Raw genomic sequence first — 12305 nt, 5'->3', positions numbered from 1 at the left:
TAAACTGTCCGAAGCATTACTGTAACCTCATCTTTTTCTGACTTATAGTGTTGCAAAAAAAATTAATTTGGGATAAACAAATTAAATAACTTTTAAACTATTTGACAAATTGCTTTTAAATTTAGAATATAATTTAAGCACTAGAAGTTTCAGCATTTCGTATAATAAGAAAGTTCTAACTTAATTTTTGCATAAGTTATGAACATTTATAAAATCTCAAAATTTATGACTTGTTTTGGCAATTTTATAAGCAACAAATAAGGATAGACATATGCAGTGAAAGCCATATTGAAGTTTTTTATATGGTTTATCAGTTTCCTGCTCTCAAATTTGTATAAAGTGCTTCACTTTTTAGTAATAGACGAAAAAAGCGAAAATTTAGTGTTTTTTGATCTTCATTTGTTTATAACTATGTATATCATCAAAATCGGCTGCAGGAAACATACAGGTTATTAATATAGATGTCCATACTACTCAAAAAATTTGGTTTCGGCCTGGAGGGGGATGTGTCACGAGAAAAATCTTATTTCTCTGGACTATTAATCACGTTGAACATAATCTTTTAAACTCCTTACTTTTTAAAAAAATAAAAGGTTAAATGATCCCGGTTTCATGGTCCCCACAGCAAAATTTAAGATTTAAACGTTTCTATCTGGGTTATTTTTTACCCTATAGAAATAGTAAAACAGGTAAAATATTTGGCACAGGAAAATTTGGTTAAATATAATTTTTTACATGTACTAAGTATTTTTGGAGTTATTATCAAAAGAATATGAGAATTACAATAATTTTAAAAATTATGATTTTTTAAAATTATATCTTTTTTTCAAAAATATGCATTCTAAACCGGTCAAAATTATCGAAAACATTACTTATGCTAATATTAAGAAGTTTTTGTAAGGATTACTATAAATTTTAATTTTTGTGGAAATGGCGTATGTTTTATTTTTCACTTTTTCCTAAAAAATTCGAAACGGTTCATTTATTTTCATTATAACTTGCTTAATATTGACGCTATTACCTTGTTCTGAAGCTCATTTGATAGGTATTCCAAAGTACTTTGGCAAATGTTTAGCAATAATATTTTATACATTGCATCGTTTTCCCGTTATTTAAGCTTGAATACTTAGATTTGAGTACTCGTCGAAAAAAATACACATTCAATTGTCAATAACTCACTTTGAACTATTGTTAGTTTAGTTCTTTATGTGAGAATTGTATTAAATTTTTTATTATCTTTAATTTCAGTAATAATAACTTTTTTGTAAAAGCTTATAGCTTTTGATTTATACGTGAAAAACCGATTTTAAACATGCATTTTTTTACTAAAAAATAAAATATTTGGTCTTTAATAACTCAAAAAGTGTTGATTTATTTTAATAACTTCATATAACAAATTTTGCCTATAATTTTTCCCTCTATCGACTAATGGTATTATTTTTAATAAAATAATTTTCACCCACGAGAAGGGGTGGCATCCTCCACCAGGGTAAAAGCGCAAGTTAATATCACGTCACTTTTGTTCCTTGAGGTATCCTCTAATTACTCACCAATTTTCATGAAAATCGATGGAGGTTCAACGAAATCGGAGGTGAAAACCTTTAGTGACTGCACTATATACGGGAAGATTATATTATATAGTAAGCTTATTTTTAAGTCATATCATTATACAGTGCGTAAATCGTTCAGCTGAACATAGAGAATATACATTGAGACAATTATGGCAACTACGCTAACCTGTGTTAGTTGAAGCTTCTGTTCGAATACGAGTTTCTGGTGCAATAGAGCTGTTAGAATGAACAGAATGAGTGAGTTTGGAAGCAAGGCTGTCCCTGTCCATAAATAAATCAAAAACAAAGATTATGATTAATTAGTTAATAATTTTACTGTAATTTCTAAAATATTTTTTATTAGACCAAAAATAGTTAGCTACTATATTGTTGTGTTTCGACGTTTATTGGTGTCAGCCGAAATGAATTGTAAATTTTTAGGTTAATGCTCATTAATGCCATTAACCATATTGTCATCGAGAGAGCACAGTTGCCACAATTATCTCATTGTATATTTCCTATGTCCAGCTGAACGATTTACGTACTGTATAAAAAAACATATTGAAAGTGTAAAGCCATTATTATTTTATAGTAAATAAATACTTACTAAACGCAGCAGTTCCATGTTTTCCTTTTCACGGGTGCTCCACAAAATCATTATAATAATTAGAAAATTATAAAATACATAAATATTTGATGCAGAACTTCCCATTGCACCCAAAATGGAGAGAGTGAAATGAAGCATGAGAATAATCTAAAAATAAAGCATATTTAATAAGCAAGATGTACTTTAACTAGAGTCTAGTAAAGTACATCTACATATATAGGGTGAGGCAGATAACTGGCCTATTAGAAATATCTCGAGAACTAAAGGCAACAGAATCATGAAAATTGGGGTTCAATCAATAAAGGAGTTTTGAAGGATGATCTATTAAATGAAAATATTTTCATCTCTTTGCAACTTCCGGTTATACCGGAAGTTGCTTATAACTTCGTTTTTTTAAATGGGCACCCTGTATATTTTTACATTTTTGGATTGTCTTCGATGTCTTCTTTCTTAAAATATAAGGTTTTGTAATATTATACAGGGTATTTTAAAAGATAATTACGTTTTTCTATTAATTTCGTAGCAATATTCACACCCTGTAGAATTGTAGTAGTTTGACATCTAAAACTCTACTTACGTTCAAATGATTTTTAATATATTCTACTATTGTTAAGAATTATTAGTATAGCTAAATTTTTAATTTTATTATACAGGGTTGGTCGAAACTCGGAATGAGTATTTTCTGAGTTTTCTTAAATGGAACACCCTGTATTTTTGTATTGTAGTGAAATGATATTTTATAGTACTTTTTTATTTCTTAAGCATTCCCTATACCTACCTGCTTTAATTTGTGAGTTATTGGTGATTCAAGCTAAACATTAATTGCAACAAAAAATATGTAAAATTTTATTAGGTTAGCCGTGAAAATACTCAATCCCAAATAATTTTTCAGAAATAAATACATATTAATCCAGACTGGTCCTTAAAATTACCAATAATGGTTTAGCTATCGAAATACCTACTTAGTTAAGATTGTTGGTGCGATTAACAATTAAGCACAAATTAAAGCAGTTAGGTATAGGGAATGCTTAAGAAATAAAAAAGTACCATAAAATATCATTTCATTACAGTACTAAAATACAGGGTGTGCCATTTAAGAAAACTCAGAAAATACTCATTCCGAGTTTCGACCAACCCTGTATACTAAAATTAATAATTTAGCTATACTAATGATTCTCAACAATAGTAGAGTATATTAAAAATCATTTGAACGGAAGTAGAGTTTTAGATGTCAAACTACTACAATTCTACAGGGTGTTAATTTTGCTACGAAATTAATAAAAAAACGTAATTATCTTTTAAAATACCCTGTATAATATTACAAAACCTCATATTTTAAGAAAGAAGACATCGAAGAGAATCCAAAAATGTAAAAATATACAGGGTGTCCTATTTGAAAAAACGAAGTTATAAGCAACTTCCAGTATAACCGGAAGTTGCAAAGAGATCAAAATATTTTCATTTAATAGATCATCCTTCAAAACCCCTTTATTCCAATTTTCATGATTCTGTTGCCTTTAGTTCTCGAGATATTTCTAGTAGGCCCTTTATTTGCCTCACCCTGTATATAATAATTCAGATAGTTGTCAGCTTATTTTTTTCTAATAATGTTTTTAATGTAATACTAATTCGTTTAATTAATCGTTTTAATTATTACTCTAGGAATAATTAAAACGATTGAGCACATCTACCAGAACAATACAATAAAATAAAAGTAGAAGATGAACTAACCAACCCAATTGAAGCCGGTAATGGGAACAGACAGGGGGATTCCTTCAGTAGTTTATTGTTCAACCTGATCATGGATGAAATAATAAAAAAAGTAAGAACTAAAAAGGATACCAAATGGGAGAAAAACAACTTAAAATAATCTGCTAGGGAGACGATGCAATACTAATCTCTCAAACTGAATATGATTTACAACGTATGCTGCACCAATTTAATATAACTACCAGAAAGTTTAGCATGTTAGTTTCCCAAAAAAAAAAAGACAAAATGCATGGCTATAACAGTAAACTCAATAAGATGTAAATTGGAGCTGGAGGGTCAGATAATAAAACAAGTGATGTGGATTAAATATCTAGACATTACACTATCTAGCTACGGAAAGCTCGAAACAGAAATGGAAGATCAAGTGAGTAGAGCAAATAGAGCCGCAGGTTGCCTGAATGACACCATCTGGAGAAATAAAGATATCGGAAAAGAAATGAGAGGCAGAATTTACAAAACAGTTGACATACGCGGCAGAAACACGATCTGACACAGAGCGGACAAGAAGATTGCTCGAAATAGCGGAGATAAAAACCCTTCATAAAATCGATGGTAAGACTCTATGGGACAGAGCTAGAAGTACAGATATACGACGGAGATGCAAGGTGAACAACATTAGTAACTCGGTTAGAAACAGAAGAGTATAATGGAATGAATGACCACACAAGCCGAATGGCAACAAATAGAGTAGTAAGGACAGCGAGAGACGGTTTCCCAATAGGAAGATTATCGGTGGGAAGTCCACGAAAACGATGGAACAACAACTTACTGGAGGCACATTGAAAAAACAGACAGAGTCATGTCTATACAAAAATAAGAAGCTGTAATACTATGTATTTAATTATTAATAATATAGGTTCGATCAGCAAAAAACAAAAAAATTTCTACTAAACAAAACAAAACTAATTAGTGATACTTGTGTTTATTTTCTTGGCAACTAAATATTAGGAGATAGAAGGAATATTTATTTTCAAAACGAAGTAGTACTGCTATTAAATTCTAAAGATCTGCACTACTCTCCGTGGTGAATATTTTCAAAAATCTTCTCTATAAGTTCGTGTAATGTCCATGTCGATTGTGAGTTGCTCCTTAGTTTCTGTTGCATATTATACCATACCGTTTCAATGGTATTTAGGTCAGTACAGTTAGTCGAGGCATTGAAGCACAAAAATAGGCCTTACTGTCGATTTTTGGCGCAGTAAGACGGATTTTAATGCAGTTTGGTGCGTTGGATTCGTGAGAATGTCAGGAAATTTTGTCAAATAATGTAATGAATAAGAAATCTCAAATTGCATTTGTGCATAAGAAAAATGCATTTCAAAAATGCATTTTGGTAAATAGTAGGAAAAATTGACTCAATTTTCTTACTCGGGGGGTTTTTGTGGTCGCTGAAAACGAATATGAGGTCGGCGGAGTGTGCAAACTACCTGGTGCCTGCAGCGGGTGTAATAAACGTCTTCCTCTGGAGTATTGTAGTAGTTTATCATATAATTGGCATAAACTCATTTTTCGGGGGTTTTTGGCATCGCTGAAAATGAATATGAGGTCCGCGAAAGTGTGCAAACTACCTGGTGCCGCAGGTGTAATAAACGTCTTCCTCTGGACTATTATGGTAATTTGTTAAATAATTGGCCCAAACTTGTTACTCGGGGGTCTTTGGGGTCACTCAAAATAAATATCGCAACGACTAAATTATAATTTCATATCATTTAAAGCAGTTTAAATTAAGGCGCAAGTGGATGATGTGGTTTTGCCGTGAGAGAAAATTATTAGATACAGAATGTACTTAATGGCTATTGCCAAAAATAAAAAGATTTTCATTGGAAAAATTCTTTTATCTGTTCATCTGTTGATGCATTTACCCAGCATTTAAAAAGGTTATATTTACAAACACAAATTTGGCTGCATGGAGAGGACAGTAACATGAACCCAGCCGATTGGGGATGGGAATTACAAAATATTGTATTAATTTCAGTTAGAATGACTCAGCCACATGGTCCTCCAAACATTTTAAATTTAATATTCTGTAGTTGTAAGTCAGACTGCGGCAACTCATGCGGGTGCAGGAAGCATGGGTTAGTTTGTAATTTAGCCTGCATAAATTGTGCAGGCTCTGATTGCACAAATATTGCATTGGACTCGAGAGAGGAAGGCAATAATGAAGAAAAAGATGATAATGATGAAAAAAATGAATTTTAAAGATAAATTACGATAAATTTTGTATAATGAACTTTTTTAACCATAAAGATATTATAATAATAAAAATTTATGATTATTTATAATAAAAATACCACCCTTTTCGATCACTATAGTTACATCGAAGAAAATAGATTATCTCAAAAACCCCCGAGTAACGAGTTTAAACTAATTATATGATAAATTACCATAATACTCCAGAGGAAGACGTTTATTACACCCGCTGCATGCACCAGGTACTTTGCACACTCTCGTCGACCTCATTATCATTTTCAGCGACCCCAAAAATCCCCCGAGTTACAAGTCCCCCAATTGTTTAACAAATTACCATAATATTCCAGAGGAAGACGTTTATTACACCCGCTGCAGGCACCAGGTAGTTTGCACACTCTCGCCGACCTCATCTTCGTTTTCAGCTACCCCAAAAACCCCCGGGTAAGAAAATTGAGTCAATTTTTCCCACTATTTACCGAAATGCATTTATCTAATGCACAAATGCAATTTGAGATTTCTTTTTCATTAAATTAGTTCACAAAATTTCCTGACATTCTCACGAATCCAACGCACCGATCCGCATTAAAATCCTACTGCAAAAAAATCGACACTTCAATCCTTCAATGCCTCGACTAAGTTAGAAGGCCAAGAACGGACGTTTACATTGTGGTTTTCAAACCAGTTTTTTGTGGTTTTGACTTTTGATCAAGTGACAGGCCACTCCTCCTACCCAATAAAGCTTACCAACATTTAATTTCACACTGGTTGTATAGGCTCTTTCAAAGTATTTGTTTATATTTGGCAGCATTAGGGTACACTTAATAAATTCAAACAACCTGGCGCAAAATATTTAGATTTTGCCCACATGAGCTTGTATTGCTTTATTTTTGCTGGTAAAGGTGGCCTTTCCTTTATCTATAACAAATATTATATTATTTTAAATACGTTTACACTTTTAAATTTTTACCGGTAATTAAACTCTATCAAATTTTAATCCAAATGTATGTGTCTACATGTTACATTACAGCATTCCCTTGACAAATTTAATCTAGTTTCATGATTCCATTAAGCTATAACTTAACGAGTAACTTACCTATAAAAATTGTTGCAGAGTATTTACTGGATCTTTTTTGCATCTTTACTAATATTCTCCTATTACTATCAGATACTAGTTTCACACTATATGGGCTTTCCCTTCTTTCTCTTCCGTAACTTACTGTTTTATTGTTTATTTAGTGTAAATCACTAACTTACGAATTTTTGAGTTTGTAGAAACACCACGCAAATAATAGAGCAATTCATTCAATTTGAAAAAAAAATTGTTTTCATTGTTTCGTTGCCTACTTTTCTTATCTTGTTTGGTTTTTATTAGTTATTTCATAATATTCCCCCATTTAGTTGTCACTAATTTTTACACATTTTGATGATCTTTATAAAAATATGTTAATTATGTTTTCTAATTATTTATCATTTAAAATATTTATTACTTATATCACTTAAAAAAATGAATCGACATTCATTTCACTTAAAATATTACTTATTATAAAAATAATAATAAATTAAGAGTCAGTCATTTGAATTTGTTTCATATTTAATTTGTATCAATATTAATAGTTGTTAGGGCTCGTATCTCTAAAAATTTCTACGATTGCAAACATAAGAAACAATCACCAAATAAATGACCATTATACAAGTATGTGTATAATTTTAATGTTTAATCTTTTCAATAAGCCAGCAGCGGTGGTCTCATTTTATTGCTCATTCAGGCATAATACCCAAACATGAACATTTCGATTACTGTTATAAATACTGTTATAAATAGCAAAAATAAATCGTTGGAGTTGACTATAATTAAAAAACTATCTTTTGGGTTTTAAGTCTTGCAGCCACTAAAGATAGAAGACTAGCAGTAGTCATACACACAAGCAAGATATATACTCATCGGATAATGCCCCGATCATAGCGATAAAATTAGTAGTTTTGATATTTACCCTTGGAGGGAAGAAAATGAGAGGACTGGCTATTACAGATGTGCAAGGAAGCTTGGAGTACAGAGAAAATCCCAGAAAACTGAAAGACAAATATAGTTCTACCAAAACACAAAAAAGGACAACATAATAAATGTGGAAATTATAGAGCAATATGCTCGTCATCGGTCGGTTTCAAGGAATATACGAGAATTATAGAAAAGCACATAAGATCAATGATAGAGGAATAAACGAAAGACGAACAGGCTGAATTCCGATCAAACCGTCAAACAAACGATAACGTATATAATATAATGAATATAATAGAGAGAATATGTCATAAAGAGGATGAACTATTTCTTACGTTCGTTGGTCTGAAGGCTCATTTGATACGATAAACAGAGAAATAATGTGAAAAATGCTGGATAATAATTATGATATACCGAAATAGATAATAAAAGTCATAGAATCTACTTATTATAATGGAAGTAGAACGCTAAGTACAAACAAATGGGGCAAGATTAATATTAGTATTAGCAAGTATTTATAATAGACATGGGTAAATAAAAACTACAAAAGATCAAACAAGAAACCTTTGTTTTTTGTATCATTATTTTGATGATATAGTTCTAATCATATACTTAGTACAAAAAATGCAAAAACCGACATTTGACAAAAAGAGAGGCAGAACTTAAAAATGGAAAAGAATCTTAATAAAATAAAACTTAATGATTATAAATGAAGATGAGAAAAAGAAAGGAATACCAATATATTTGTAAAGGAACAAGAAATAAAACCAGTATCTACTTTTGAATATTTGAGAAATATAATAATAGATGATGGGAAACTAAGTATTACAATAAGTAATGTTCATTTTCCAGAAAAAGGCTACTAACGTGTATTACTCATTAAATAATAAAATTTTTGGGAAATCAGAAATAAATAACAACAGGAAACTCAGAATATATAACAGCATAGTTAATCCAATAGTAACATATGGGGCGGAAACATGGATTGTGCAAAAGAAACATGAATCAATGATATACGCGACCGAGATGAAATACATGGAAAGGATAGTTGGAGTTATGAAATTTAAAAGATTAAGAAATAAAGATATAAGGAGAGAGCTGGAGCAAGAACCGATAATGAGGAAGATCGAAAGCAAACAATTGAAGTGGTTTGGCCCGATATACCGAATGGATAACAAGAGACTAACAAAGAAGGTACATGAAGCCAAAACAGGAAACCAATAAAAAAGGTAAGACCGAGGAAGTCCTGGATATACCAAATCCATGACATCCGTGCGAATTTAACAAATGCATAGCAATCCAAAGAAGGTTAAGAGAAAGATGACATCGAACTCACGACTCTGTTAAAAAACTGCTCTTAACAGTGTCACTAGTGAATTAAATAAAAGATTAAGCAAATTTTAAAATTCAATTTGAATGCCACTTAAACATATAGGGAAGCCTGACATCAATATTACTCTTATTCGAAATGCAATATTATGCCCAATCGTCAGTGGACAGGAAGTGATAAAGAAAAGCCTACATTGAATATTTCTATAAGTAGTTTATGCTGGATACCTACAAGTATACAGAGATTACCTCTCATAACATAGAGATTAAGAGAAGAATGGGAGTAAACTCAGACATATTAGGTCGAACAGATATCATGGTACGGACATGTCAGAAGAGCAGATCAAAATCGTTGGATAAACCGAATAACAGAGTGGAGCCCGATAGGAAAGAGGAAGATCCTTCAGAGATGAAGTGGACGAAGACAGAGAGAAGAAATCTACAGGAAGGGGACTGGCAAGACAAAAAGAGCTAGAGAGAACGGTTGAGTGAAGGAATACAGTGGAAACGGTGAGAATTCTTAGTGTATATACCTACAAGTAATCAATAATACCAAGAAATATAGTAACAATGTTTTTCAATGTTACCATCATACGTTATATTATGATGATATCTTAATGGTTTTAGGCATTTTGCAGGGTCACCTTAAAATCTTCCAACAGGATTACACAAATAAAGGGCACAAAATCAATAAAAGAAGTCCAAGTAACTTTACTCTACGAAAAGAACAATGAGACAGTAAATTTGCGTGAAAATATCATTTAATCTCACAGAGATCAAAGGCAAATATAAAAATCAAAGTATTAGAGTAAAGCGATCCTCAGAGAGCTGGCAAGCTTCAGAAGATTACAGTCTTAGAATGTCAAGACCGTGCCTGTCAATATTTCTTCACAGCTTATGGGAATGAAGGAGGATCCAGATGAAAGCAAAGAGATAACTCAGAAGATGGCTTATAAATGAGTTACTCTTCTGATTTCAGAAACAAAAATCTAATGAAGGATCAGATGGGCGACCCTATCCAAAATTTTGTCTCCTCCGCAAATATGGAGTCAAATATTGTCCCAAAGGGAACAGACTAGGTTACAAAATTCTTAAGTTAACATGAATAAGCATTATTTTATTTAGTTAACTAACGAATGAATTAATTTATTAATGCCTGATTGCACCAACAGATCTTAAGCTCCAGCTTAGCTAAGCTCTACTTCTAGATAGGGCCTCCTTGAGGATCACTTACGTTGCAGCATAATTTTAGATTCTTACTTTATTATCAATTATATATATTATTATATTATAGTACTCTTATTGTAATATATTATAATTATATTATATTAATTCTTATGATATTCTCGACTAAAGCTTAAGATCTGTTGGTGCAACCGGGCATAAATCACTTGCTAAAACTTACCTTAAATATGCCATTGTTTTGATTTGGAAATAAAAAATTTAGTATCTCCATGTATTTTGACATTTTTAATTATTTTCTTCGGCACTAAATTATGATCAAACATTAATCTTAACCTAAAATTAATAAATACTAAACCTTTATGTTACCTATTGTGTTTTCAATATCTACTTTTCTGTTATCAACCACTGATAATATAATAATCGTGATAAGTGCAAGGTATATGAATAAAACCGTTTCGTTTTAAATGGTGCACGATAATAATAGAAGTATAATTTTTGTTTTAATATAATGAGTCACATTGTAAAATATTGATGTTAGTGACTCATTTTGATGTGACTGTAGATTGCATCAGATCAGAAAACTATAAAAATGCTGGAATCCTTTGATAATACATATCAAGTCTCATAATATTATTAATGAACAAAAGAAATTTATATAATGTAAAAATTCTCAACTATCGGTAAGTATTTTTTTTATATTCTCATACTATAATATGTATATCAATTATGATGTCACTACCTGTATCATAATGAACTTCATTATGATACAGATTTTCATTAAGATACAGATTTTTAACCAATAGGATCGCGATATGGCATTCGTGATAAAGGTGGTACACGCGCAGTGACCAATGGCGAGTCAAATACATACGCTTTGACAGTTCTCAATATGTAAACAAACCGTCAAACTGACAAACTACTGAATTTATTTGTGTTACAAAATTAATAAATTTGAATATATTTTTGTTGTGAATGATCATAGAAAAAATAGTGTATACAACTTGCATTTAATTATCATTATGAAGGTCGCACTCTATACGAAACTCGCCGCATACGGCTCGTTTCCTAACCCTCATACTCGCTTTATAATGACCATCATTAAATGCTCGTTGCATAATACACTATTTTCTATTCTCATACTATAATATATCAGTGGTAGCGGGTAGATAATTCTCTGCGATCCCGGTAGGGAATAGATCTACTTCAGGAATAGCACACCTGCCCTACGCGAGCTCATGGATTTCCCCAACATCCCTTTACCGGGGAAACCATGTCCAAACCCAAAGCATTCCCATCTCCACCCTTTCCTCCTTCCACATCCTAACCAACTCGCCAACACGCACTAGCCAAGCGTGGCGTTTTAATGGCTAAAAACCCCAAAGGCAAATTTTCATGAAAAACGAAACTACTGAACGGTGCTCAGTCTCCGGCGGCTCCAACACCCCCAGCCAAGGTAGCGGGTGGAAAACGGTTGAAGCAGAGGGTGCTAAGAATCCCCGGAAAAAATCAGGCTACCACAAAGAACGACAAATGCATATCACCTCATACAATGTTAGAACTTTTATATCGGACCAGAAGATGATCGAACTAGAGGAAGAACTGAAAACAATAAAATGGGACATCATCGGCCTCAGCGAAATCAGATGAAGAGGAGAAGCCCAAATTACCCTTAAATCGG

The 12305-nt window shown here is 32.0% G+C and overlaps 1 protein-coding gene across 2 annotated transcripts in view; it reads right to left on the bottom strand.

Moving 5' to 3' along the window:
- The window catches only part of LOC114337285 (uncharacterized), a 29835-nt gene extending 18869 nt beyond the window's left edge, over positions 1–10966 (bottom strand). The window contains exons 1-3 of one of the 2 annotated variants that reach the window (XM_050648429.1): positions 10848–10960; positions 8109–8187; positions 2158–2304 (exon numbers count right to left, since the gene is read on the bottom strand). In XM_050648429.1, coding sequence (XP_050504386.1) covers positions 2158–2304; positions 8109–8187; positions 10848–10861 — 240 coding nt within the window. In that variant the 5' untranslated portion in view covers positions 10862–10960. Of the gene's footprint in view, positions 1–2157; positions 2305–8108; positions 8188–10847 lie in introns of both variants that reach the window. The other variant, XM_028287696.2, reaches the window with a different exon arrangement.
- Positions 10967–12305: the final 1339 nt, after the last annotated feature.

Source organism: Diabrotica virgifera, chromosome 4 (assembly GCF_917563875.1).
Source record: "Diabrotica virgifera virgifera chromosome 4, PGI_DIABVI_V3a".
In the NCBI taxonomy this organism is placed as follows: Eukaryota; Metazoa; Arthropoda; class Insecta; order Coleoptera; family Chrysomelidae; genus Diabrotica; species Diabrotica virgifera.
Note: the sequence above shows the minus strand (reverse complement) of the source record. Positions and strands in the feature narration are given on the sequence as shown.